The 13246-nt window shown below is 33.9% G+C and overlaps 1 protein-coding gene across 1 annotated transcript in view; it reads left to right on the top strand.

Moving 5' to 3' along the window:
- The window catches only part of LOC142986499 (putative cytochrome P450 305a1), a 44513-nt gene extending 31270 nt beyond the window's left edge, over window positions 1-13243 (top strand). Inside the window, exons 4-8 of the mRNA XM_076135016.1 lie at window positions 1466-1647; window positions 2569-2668; window positions 2740-2917; window positions 11618-11877; window positions 12726-13243. Coding sequence (XP_075991131.1) covers window positions 1466-1647; window positions 2569-2668; window positions 2740-2917; window positions 11618-11877; window positions 12726-12919 — 914 coding nt within the window. The 3' untranslated portion in view covers window positions 12920-13243. The remainder of the gene's footprint in view (window positions 1-1465; window positions 1648-2568; window positions 2669-2739; window positions 2918-11617; window positions 11878-12725) is intronic.
- Window positions 13244-13246: the final 3 nt, after the last annotated feature.

The raw sequence follows: 13246 nt of genomic DNA on the forward strand, positions 1-13246 counted from the left end.
TTAGTAGAAATTTTAAAGTACACAAATAAGGTTTGGGGCCGCCGCCGCCGCGCGCCCGTTCGTTAGTTGACGTTTGAGACAAAGCTCCCTGTCTCTGCAAAACTTAGTTACGTAGTACTAATAAGTATTTGGTGACTTAGTGTTGCATTGGAACTAGCTTTAAATTCGTTAAAGTTACAACAGCGTTGGGAATACAACTTCCTAGACTTAATTATGTAAGTTACAAGACGATCGACATTTTTGCCGTTATTATTTTGTCATATTCTTATTAAATACAAAGCGAAGCTAGAGAATTGTGGTAATTGAATAAACTTTCAGTTTTAGGAACAATACCATAAATTACACAAGTCGACAAAAAAAAATTTTTTTTTTGAGCCTGTGTTTTAGTGAATATTTTCTGATTATATTAATCAAAAAGAAAACAGGAATAACATTAATAATAAATAAAGTTTGCTTTTGTACTTTATATAACGAAAACTAAATATATAGGGTTTTGGCAGATGTTTTGAAGAGCCGTTGCATTTATGACTCAAAACCAGGGGTGAGGGGTCTGGGGGTGCGAAATGGGTGGTAGCAGAGTGTCATGGCAGTATGCGCGTGCGCATTTAAAAGGAATAACACATTTTTTTGCGTCACGGGGTCTAAAAATGGCATCGAAAAAGTGTAAAAACGACGTGGACTCTTTTTGCTACATTTGTGATGAATTTATTAAAGTGAGAGCCAATAAAATTTGTTTATCATCAAATAAGGCATTTTGTGAAGCCTATGAAGCTTACTTTAACATGTCAGTACGAAATCAGGATAAAATATGGGCACCTCACTTCTTGTGTAATAACTGCAAAAACACTTTAGAAGGTAAGAAAATCCTCCTTATATTGAATGAACATTTATATGCCTATATACATATTTTTTTAAATATACATTACATGTGTACATCGTTAATTAATGTTATTAATATTTTTTTCAGCCTGGTACTGAGGAGAGGAAAAATAGATGAAGTTTGAAGTACCATGAATATGGAGAGAGCCTACTGACACATCAAGTTCCTATTTTCACACAAAAAAAAACCAAAAGTATTCATTTAAAAAAAAAATGTATCCTTTTTGTATTTTGTGTTTCTTTATGCCTTATTTCATCATTTAAATTAATAAAAATATATAAATCATAACGTTTTTACTCTTATATAATTATAATTGAATGTGAAAAAAAGAGCTTTACCATTAAAACTTAAAATTCGTTCTAAAAGCTACAAAAGCAAACTTTATTAGATAATAATATTATTTCCTTATTTAGTTAGGTATACGTAATCAAAATCAAAGGTACAGAACTCAGACTCAAAATTCGTGTTGACCAATGTTATCAATGTGTTATAATATTGATCAACCCAAAATCTTTTAAAATTACTGCACATCCTGAAAATTTGTCCGACTGAAGGAGTAACGTATATATATATTATTTGTTCTAGGAGAACGTATTCCATTAGTAAAATTGAGGTATATGTTGAGTCTCTTTAGACAAAGAGGAAAGGCTTTCACCGTTGGCGGTGGCATTTTGAACCAAATTCCGTGGTGCAGGTTCATTATACCTGAGCTGAGCGGTTACTCGCTGATTACTAAGCTGAACGCAGAAATCTCTCAAATTATCGAGGTAAGTATTTGATCGATCGATGTTTTACATTGTTTGACTGCTGAAGTGTTGACTGAGAATGCAAGGGCAAAACTTTAGCTACAGAACATGTGATGTCAGATACCTGTGTAAGTTATATGGAATGCCTATAAGTATTGGAACTATGAAAGTAAACCTATGATTATCCTGTGTCACTTTGCACTACACTTACGTGCATATTTTCCCTACGTAGAGGCTTACGCTATCAAATATTTCATTTCGCTAAATAGTGCATGCATTAAACAAATACAGTGAAATGCATTAAGTATAATAAGCCAACGGGAAATCCAATATCGACATATTTATTGAGAATTAAGTATTCAATCTGAGAGTACGTATTAACGATAAGCCTAAAAGAATGCAATATTGAAATGAAAGGCATTAAGTGATTTTTATTCAATTCAATAACCCTCTTTTTTGTTTTGTATTATTGATTTATGATGACCTCTTTGTAATCTTAAAGCACTTTAGCCGATTTAATGGTTATAATTAAGTGCAACATACTTTTTTATGCCGTTCAGTGACCTCTACAATGCAGTTAAAATTGAACAATAATCATGAGTCGTAAAAATTCGAAAGTTACTTAAACCTTTTTATTCCAAACTATGGTGGCAAAGTTATTGGAAATATGACCATCAATATTGAATACCAAGCTTCAATTATTACTTGTAGATTTTTGAACTAAGGGCCGATTATCCCGTCCTCAGGTGACTTAATTAGAGGAATGATTTTGATATTTTTGATGTAGGAGGATGTGAAGACGGATGACTTTGATACTTTCGACAGGTGTGAATGTACAAGTGCATATTCTGTCCGATAAATAATCGACCCTTAGTTACGAGTAGTGTATGTAAGAAACTAAAGTTATAGTTTAATACCAACTAATTCATGTGACCGTTTCAGGAGGCCATCGAGAAACATAAAAACAAAGAAATACTGGGAAACGATTTCATTTATTTATTCCTGCAAGAGATTTATGCAAACAAAAGCCCGACGTTTACAGGCGAGTGGTTGTCTATTCGAAATTCATTGACTTTATTTTAAACAGTCGCTGAATTTTGTTTTTATTTGCAGAAGAACAGTTGAAAATGGTATGCCTAGATTTACTGATAGCGGGTACACAAACCAGTAGCAACGTATTGAGTTTCGCGTTGTTAAGGGCAATGAAGTCTCCAGACATACAAGAAAAGATTTATAATGAAATCGTATCGACTATTGGTGATAGAACTCCTTGCTGGAATGATAACGAGAGGTAAATTCTTTGGGCGCATTTATCTGACGAAAGTTATTTATCAACTCAAGCTGTAATAGGAGCTAGAAGTTTTGTGACGTGCCTGTCATAAGCAAATGAACTTGTGGACTATTCTAGGACCCAATTATAAACATGCTTAAAATCTTCACTCCTCTGCCTTGCACCTTCAGGTGTAGAACATGCGTTGTCTTAGTGCTAATTAATTAATTTCGTCAAACAAGCTTCCCTGTTTCGAAGAAATTTCAATTGTAGTTGGGTTCTGTTTGTGGTATTAGCATGATTACAATGCATTGGTTACGTTAATGGATTGTCATATGCATCAATTGTGTCGTCACAAAGGAGAATAAGCAGAATAGCTACGTGATTCAAAATGTAGTATAATTTAAATGTGCACATAATTACCGTTGTAATTTTTATTATATTCAATATTGTTGTATGACGGAGCAAAATGAAAGGATGCATTTATTCATTTTGATACCCGCACCAATTTGCGGTATAAAAAACGATAATGTTAAAATTAATAGTTATCTGCGAGTTTTATGGTTTTTACGTAATTATGCTGTTTATGACGCGAATAAAGAGTTTGCCGTGCTTTTAATCTTATCTCAAGATATATTAATTTATTTGAAACATTAAATTGCGTACATTAAGTGCTGTTTTCGTACCTGCAAAAGTATATATTACCGAAATATGTTTCACTAAAAGCTTTTAATCATACTCAGTGGAAATGGGTCTGTAAAATTAGACCGCTAAACTGAACGACCTGTTACGGATATTGACAAACATATTGGTAGATGCGGTCCATAAATGGGATGCCGCCTATTCCCCGTTATTTCTAATTAATATTATTGAAATACGAATAAATGTATGTGCTTGTTTAGAGCTTTCAACGTTAAAATCATTCGTAATAATATTGTCAATGACAAGCAAACCAGCGTGATACAATATTTGGTGAAATTTCTGTGTAATATTAGATAATTGCTTGATAAAATAATATAGATGTAACGACAGATATAGGAACAGGAAGTCATATAGTTTTTGTCCTCAAGTTCTTAAATCTTACTAAATATCTTTTTTTTTAATAATTAATAATGTAAAAATAATTTTACATACTTCTCTCTCTTGCTGGCTATTGGTCCCATATTATTGTTGTGCGTTCAGCCTTTCTTACACCCACCCTCCACTTCGATTTATACTTGACGTCGTCCTCCCCAACCTAAGTTTACCTAACTTTTATCTGTAAATTTATTCATATGAGTAAAAACAAACAGACAAACTAAACTTGCCTTCGTATTAGTAGATACGCATCAGAGCTATTAAATTCCGCTATAGATGAATTTAATATGAAGCGGAATCTGAACTAAATTTACCTGTATTTGAGAATATTTTGCAATAAATCGCACAAATATGAGATACATTTTCGTATTCTAATAGCAATGTACATTATTGCATTACGCTTTGGAGTGTATACTACAGATTTGAATACATGTCTAGCGTACTTCCGTGGTTGTAATATTCGAAAACTATTTGTCTGAAATTGTATCATGTATTATATCATAGTATATTCGAATTGTTCCTGTAATTTAGGTATGCAAACTACACAGGATCTGCGTCTGTATGCACACCTGTGTATGTCTCATGGTGTTCCATATATTACACACACATATCCTATCTTATTGCTCCTAAGATCTATTGTCGGAGATGCTAATCATAGAATGGAGTACGGAACAATGAAACGTACATTGTTCACAATAAATACATGCCAATTAGCCTATCACTCAGATAGTGAATGTGCATCCGATTGTTAATCAGTATTAATCACGAGTCCCGAGTACGATTGACAAAGATCAATGCCATCAAAAACATTCTGTAAAAACCTCAAGTCTCGCCGTAAAAAGTTGTGAGATCTATATAATACCAAGTCGATTAATCTATTTAGTCTCTACTTAAAGGACCTTCTGTCTTAAGTTATTACGTATGTTATTATCATGCCAATTAAAAAAAAATACCTCTAAAACAAATAGACCGACCTGGCCATCGCATGATTTTATTATTAGTATGTATCACACTACACAGCACGACGAGAAGTTAATGCTCCTGAAATGTTAATGGCGAATTTGTGTTTTCTGGGGTGTCAAAAATAGCCCGAATTGCTTCGAGAAAAGGATGTTACGGCCGTGCCGCTTTTTTTTTGCTCGACTTGCGGGGGCACTTCCGTGCCCCCAGATACCACTTTATCCCAGGACGGATAAAGTGGTCTTTTACAATTTTTTTTAAAGGTGTGGTATTTGCTTAAGATTTCTGTCAGGAGTGTCAGGTTGCATCGTCAGTGGTCTCCAGTTTGTAAGGAAAGAAAAGAAGTTTACAGAATCGTACCAAATGACTTTTCTGGTCCTTGCCTAAGGCATGATTTTATGTTTCTATGTAAATATGCAACGCAAAAGATAGTTAGCGTAGTAGTACAAATTGTAAACACAAGGTTCTTCATTGGGATTTATCTTTTGATGTTTGCTCTTCAGGCGTCTTAGTTCGTGTTAGTTTCGTATTAGTCGTACTCCAGTCTCCAAACTCCATGTATCTGTTCGTATTCAGTGCCACCAACTGTAAATGTATCTCCATTAGAGAATCTTAGATCGGGATACCATTGAATTTCTAGCTACTAATGCTTCTTGCTAGACGAAGTGCTGGTTTAATTACATTATAGAAAATCGAACTCTATAAATAGTTATTTCTGCTCTCCATAAATTCTCAGGTAAATAGCTTGCGGATGATGGAAGTTTTAAATGGATATAATAATAGTGATAATCCTTATTTCAAAAACATTGAAATAATAGTCACCGCTTCGTGCACGTTTCACACCGAAATGAATTACTATTATTTGCCTCAGTTCAATTTTCAATTGCCGACCTATTTGAAGGTGTATTAGAGTAATTCCATTATAATTCCGAACGTGACATATTTCCACTAAACGCGATACAACCTGTGGGGTCAATGCACCGGACTCTATTAACAACTTTGGTACATATTGTTTATTATCGGAATTACCTCAATGCAAAATGATTATAGCAATCATCCATTCCCCAAATTAATTTATAATTGTAACGAATATTTGTTATTTATTGAGATATTATCAATTTCCCGTAAATAACTGTTATAAATTCCTGATGATTTTCATTTGCACGATAGCGCGATATTTATTGATTACGTTTGTGTAAGCCTTTGCGGTATGCCCAATATTTAATTCCTCTTGTACTCGTGATACATACAAGTCTATAGTTGTAGGCTCCGTACTCTGGCTAAGCCAGCCAATACCACTCTGAATTTGACCTAGAAAGCTTAGGAACTATAGATAATATCTTTGAACCAGAGCTAGGTTTGAAGCCGAAGCCAAGGCGTACAGTGAAGGATTATATTTCGCAGTTTGGTGCTTCCAGCAAATTATTCACAATTAATCAACTATAGAAATGTCAGTTGTAGTTATTAATAATGTAGCTTTTTTATGAGTAGCACAACAAATCAATCAGTGACGATCAGTCAATAAGTCCGAAAACTTAGTAGAAAGATAGGCACGCACAGTTTATGAATTTTATAACAAATAATATAATTGTGTGTATTTTAATAAAGATCTAGCTGTATCAAAGAAGCAACCGATAGTTGAATAAGTCTGCGGGTCACTGATGTTCTAAATGATTAATTCCGTATACCTCCGCCACCCGCGAACCTTGCATACAAGACTATCTACTTACTTGTTAGACTGTAGTTTAGTACGTTTTTATAAGACTCATAAAGTCATTGAAATTACTTTAAGGTTAATAAGACAATTTCTAGTGACGTCAGCATCGTCAATAAATCTTGATATAGACACGTGTTTTTTTTTCTTATGACTGTTTAAGCGTATAAGCAGTCTTGCTTCTTCACGAAGGGATAATTAGTCTTAATTAATGTTTACGATGAGCACAATGATACCATCAGTCAAATATTTTTTTCGTATTTTTATTAAAAAACTGTTGAGTTTAAGAATTTCCATTTCATCCAAAGTCACCTTGTTTACAGATTTACTTGGTTAACAAAAAAAAAACATTGCTTAATAACGGCATTACCTGATATTTATTTTTACAATTATAAATGACTTCCACTGAATCTAAATTTATAAACCGATGAATATCCGATGTTTATTTAGTTATTCTAAAAATATAAAAGCAAATACTGTAAGGGGTCAATGATCGCAATTGGCTAGTAACTGAATTTTCGTCAATTCGGAAATTCAGTAACGTGAAAATTTTCAAACATTTTTTTAAAGCTTGCTGAATACGCCCGGTCAACAACGATAGGGATCATTTACCAACATTCTTTTAAAAACGGTTCATTTAAAATTTAGCGTACTAAAATACTAATTAGTAGGTCAATAAGCGGCTCGCAATTCCTATTGATGCAATAAAATTATAACAGTTTTTATTATGTTAACGTTTACTGTGGAAATAAACTAGATAAAAGTTTTTTTTGTAGATACCCTTATAATGTCGACATCATTATACATTTTATTGACAATGCCTTAATAAGACACAGTTACAAGAAATTATACTCTTGCTGGCCTAACAGATCGAGGGTTACTATTTATCTTGAAGTCTGAATTTGTCATAAATTTTTAACTCCCGCGTTGCATGTTTAATATGGACCGCGGCGAGTGCAACCTGCGCCTAAACGTTAGGCATTTTAAAGTAAAACGCGTGTTTGCGTTAATTCCCGTATCTTATATATCTCTGTCTGAATTTGTGATACGATGTCGTAAAAACCAAACACAAATGTAAGTCCATGAACAAACCTTACGAGACGTACTAACTATATCATTTTTTTATTAAAGAATAAAGTAACAGGACAGAGGAATTGTATTTGAGGCACGACCGAAAAGGTGTCAACATGTTCTTAAAGTGTTGATACTCTAAACCACTCAATAATCAAAATGATGAAATTAATATCATATTTACAATAAGTTAATTGGTAATAAATTTCACACGCGAACATCAAAAGAAGCTTCGATTTTATTTGTAATAATTAACATGTTGTTGAATTCATTAAAATAATGTGGCATTAACCTCATTACGATTTTAAAGCTTCATTAACTTTGTTATGATGTGATATTAATTTTGTGACTTTGTCTCTGCGAAAATATGTTATTTCTATAGGTGTTAGGCAGACGGTTGTTCAAACAATATAGGACTAGGATAGAACTTAATTTAGGACTTATAGTTATAAGTTTAAAATATATAATTTTGTTTAAAACTTTAGTACTAAATAAGCGATATTTACATATTTATTTACTCAAGATTTCACAAATGTCCTTTAAGTTAATATCTAATAATGTTTCATTTAGTTCCCCAGTTCAGTACAAAAAATAAAATAATTTTAAGACTTTAAAGTATCATGTCTTCGAGATAATAAGTCCTTATTTAAGTTGTATGGCATGGACGTGAAGGCAGCAGCGTGTCCAGATGCCTATGTCGTTTGAACAACCATCGTGTATACTTGACTCACTTTAGTAGACTTTTGAAGAAGCCATCGACTCAGTAACGTAACAGGTTCGTGTCGATGAAAAAGTATTTTGACACTTTAGTGCACCCTCACTGTCGTGCTTTAAACTAACAAAATATTTAACAAAATTCCCGCTAGTTGAACGAAATATTATCGTGTTGTAACAACTAGGGATAGTTCGAAGAATAATTTAATGATGATAACATTTGCATTAGTCGTTACTGATTATGGAGTAATTTAATATCAAAATCACTAATACGAAATTGCAATTAGTATTAAATTTAAATTACATGTTAGTAGAATTTAGTAGGTACTACAAATACAAATTCGCGTAACGGCTCCATGAATACAGCTTCATCCGTTTTTAGTCCGATAAAAATATAATCTTTTTTAATCCTTGTTCCGCATGCATTCCATTACAATGCATCCATTTTCTAAATCCTCTCAAACAGAACGATTGTTTTATGGAATTTTTGCAGAGCGGTACTTGCCTAAAAGCTCTGATTAAAGTATTTTTATTCACAGCGTCGTTTTGAACGTAACTATTAAAACTGGAACATTTAAGACGGGTTATGGTCGGTAATACCACATAATGGTAATAAGAGAGCGCAATGATTTGATTTTCATACATTATCTCTTCTACACGACGACGTAGGAGAAATAATATTACCCATTCTGATTCTTTCTAATTGGCAACCAACACTCAAATATGCTGTGGAATTAAACTATAGGACCAGCCTAGAGTTTATAAACGCTGACGTCAAATATATTTGCTGTCACGATATTGGATGGTCTACACTAATTGGTGAAACTATAGTCCTGAAACTTAGTAGGAAGCCTTGTTTGCAAGGTTCGAGCTGGCGTAGGCATACAACATTCAGAATTTAGAACATGAGTGACTGGCAGGTTCGTGCATCTGACGGCGAATTGTTTGATTCAACTATAGTATTTTGGAAATACACTAACTATTCATTGTATTCTAGATGCATGCCAAGGATCTCTTCTCTCTCTTCTCTTTCTGTTTGACTTTAACACTCAAACACAGATGTAACAAACATTTATACGACTTAACTTTTGGTTCGAACGCAAAAATCTATGTAGAATTTTAGAATAACTTTAATACCGCTTGTTATTTAAACTTGTGTACAATAGCGAATTCTTGAAAGAATTCCACGAGGTTGAGATCTAACATTCGTTTACTAACCAATGGACTTCGTGCAATGCTCTTCATAGTAAAGATAACAATGGGTAATAAGACGGGCAACTCTCGCATTCAATACAGTTCATGCGACTTACTGCTAAGTAGTATCACTTGTTGTACCGCTTTATTCAAGTCAACATTTTATTATAATATGTATTTAATTTACAATTGCGGGCTAGAGAGCTTCGGATTTGATTTTGGGTTTAGTAGGTTTTGTCTATTGCATTCTCCTCTCAGCTAATATATCTTCAATGGCAGGTCGGAGTTGACTCGCACATTTATATATCTATATGGTGATAAGTCGAGTACCTTATGTTAGACAAAATCATTTTAATAAATTTTTAGTATTTATGTATAACTAGCTCTTGTTCCGTGACTCCCGCTGCGTTGTCACGGACTAATCCACGTGCATAAGTACGCGCCTATGTTATGCTAACGTTTAAATATATTACTGTAAAGATTAATCTTAATCCTCATAAAAAGTTGGATTGAAGATATTTTAATGGTTATAGCGTTCATTATTTTAAAAGGCTATAATATAGTTGTAGGTATGTCTAATCGGCGATATCCTGGGTGATTGGTATGTATTTAAGTGATCCCTCATTACGTACTAACGCACGACACCATAATACGACATCAATAAAAATAGTTTTGAGCTTGATAATAACGTATATCCGTTATTAGACAATTAAGTTAACCAACAACACATTTACGGTCGTTTCAATGCCCTGTCTATCCACTGTTTACTTACTGGAGACAAGCATTACCTATAATTTTATAGGTAATGCTTGTCAACTCACTCATGGATAGCGATTCCTAACGAAATCGGTCAAAGATAGATCATTTGTCATAACAATCTAGGATATAAATAAAATAATCTTTGACAAAACATTGAAAATGGCCGTTAGAATGCCGTTAGACAACCAATTCTCAGAGCAGTAGTAGACTTCAATGGAAAAGAACTAAATAACTAAATCCTTTATTTAGTTAACTAGTTCAGTTCAATCAGCAACTCGTTTATTTGTTTGGACAATCGACTGTAATTGACTATTCAGAGCTTTTAGAACGAAACTTACTTTTTTAACATTTTCTGAGTGCACCGGTAGTAAAACTGAACTTTTATGTCATCTTCCCCGTCAGCTTTTAGTGAAAGTTTGTCAGCTTTTCTTCTTCTTTTCATGCAATCTTTAGTGGCGTAAAGCGACGATGATGTTGTTGTGAAATCATTTCGGCGACCACTCGGTAATTATAAAATTTTAAAAATGCTTAAGCTCGTCCTTTTGGTAGTTCTTAGGTAGTAAACTGCGTTGTGCGTTAGCTAGCTCTCAACGCTTTCAATGCCGACTTCTATGTATAGTTGAAGAAATCGAAAGATTTGATCTTCCAATTTTGTACCACCTTTCATCACCTAACTTGGAATGTACTAAGATTTGGAACTGGACTTTATAGTAACGTTTATTAAGCACATAAATACCAATTTATTGGTTATTGGAAAATGGGAAAGAATTAACGAAACCCTGATATTATCATGCAAGAAATTAGTACATTGATATAGCTATTCAGACAAGCAATTCAAACTGCTATCGTGCAATAAAAGACTCAATTACGTATGATAAAAAGTACACGTATTTCACACAACAATTTGCACTTTGTATTATCTAATATTGCATGTGAGTTACCGCGATTACGCTGACTGTCAGCTTGCGTGTCAGCTCGCAACCACGGCCGGTGCAACCTGGCCGAGGCAGAATTAAGGTAAATATGCATGATCGCGTTAATCCTCGTGTAATACTAGATAATAGCCGTGCAACGTACAAGTGAAGTTATTAGTACTTTATAACAAGTTATTTTCTATTGATGTAGAAGTATTATTTGATAATTCGTGTGTAATAATAGCTGCTATGCATATCTTATTGAGGAAATGTTTTTTTTTGCAAGTGTATTTACTTATTATATCTTTTTCTTTCCAGTCTTGTGTACACATCAGCGTATATTCAAGAATTGCACAGATATTACACGATAGTACCGATGGCTGGACCGAGGCAACTCCTCAATGACACCTCAATAGATGGGTACTTAATACCGAAAGGATCCACAATACTCATGTCCATTGGCGATATAAACTTCGATCCCGACTTGTGGGAGGACCCGCATGTATTCAAACCTGAAAGATTTATTGACGAAAGTGGAATGCTGAAAAATTCAGAACACTTGTTCCCTTTCGGATTAGGTGGGTGCCAATAAGTTTTTGACTTATTTACGTGCGTTGTCGTGTATATGTCTTTTTGCTTGCGAATTTGTGTAGTGTTTGCCAGGCGATTTATATGTATTAGTCGAACGTATGAAACTGCTATTGGCGAATTGAATGAAGAAATTGGAATTCACTTATTTTATAAGTTGTGGGGGCGAACACGAATGGTTAAGAAGTTGCTTTGCAATCGATTTTCAATTTTTACGACATGTTCAATTGAATTTAAAGTTAGAGTAGATAGAACGTAGAATAAAATGTACGTTGCACATGCAAACTAAACAGTCCTAGAGGTTGTAATTAATATAATATATTATGCACATTTAGATATAATTATGACCCATTTATAACATTTTATCTCGGAGTAAATTTAGAGTTATATTTTCATGGAAGCACACGCGCGGCTTCGTATATTGTAAAGATAAGTTTTCTTTGTCGTGTTACTACAGAAGTTTGACACAAGTTGTGCATAACCCGATATTTGTGCTGCATCGCCTCACATTGTGATCAACAATGAAACTAAACTTGTCTACTTTATAACTTATGCTTTGTGCTTATCGGTACGTTTGTCGGTGACTGACTTTTTATTCTTGTGTTTTGTGACGCCTCCAGCAACAATTTTATTGGTATTTAAATCTAAGATTGCGTTATTCGCTTCTAACTACTGACTTCTATAGATAGCGAAAAACGAATTTTCTTTTCACGAAACTATTAGATTCTACTATCCAACTTACGAGTTTATCCCATGCATTATGTTTCTATCGACGTTTGCATATCTGAATCAACAAACAGCATGACGCGAAAGTTGACCTATAATAACTTGTTTTCAGGACGCAGACGCTGCCCGGGAGACTCTCTAGCGAAGTCATTCATCTTCATCACTCTAGTGGGCATACTGCAGAAGTACCGCATTCAAAGTGCTAACGGAACTGTGCCTTCCGATAAACCGATCATCGGTATACTGTCCACTCCCCAGCCGTTTTCAGCGGAGTTTACGCCGAGAAAAAAAGACAGTGAATTTTAACTTTACTTGGACGTAGTTAAGCAGAAAGGACTCAATCCACACTTTGACCACAATGGAATTAAGTATGCAATCATTCTCATAAGGGTCAAATCAATGACATAGAGAAATCCCTTTTTTTTAAATGTACTTGGAAATTACTTTTCCTACTACCTCGACTCAACTCACAGTGTGAAGAGTGTCAAAATTTACCCTCAGTAAGATTGAGTCATTTCTGCTTAACTACGACCACTTATGAAATTAGAAACTTCTATTGTCAAATAAATATCCTGTAATAATTTATTTATACTGCATTTATGCTTACTTATGACTTATTTTTTACAATTGATT

This window comes from Anticarsia gemmatalis, chromosome Z (assembly GCF_050436995.1).
Source record: "Anticarsia gemmatalis isolate Benzon Research Colony breed Stoneville strain chromosome Z, ilAntGemm2 primary, whole genome shotgun sequence".
NCBI lineage: Eukaryota > Metazoa > Arthropoda > Insecta > Lepidoptera > Erebidae > Anticarsia > Anticarsia gemmatalis.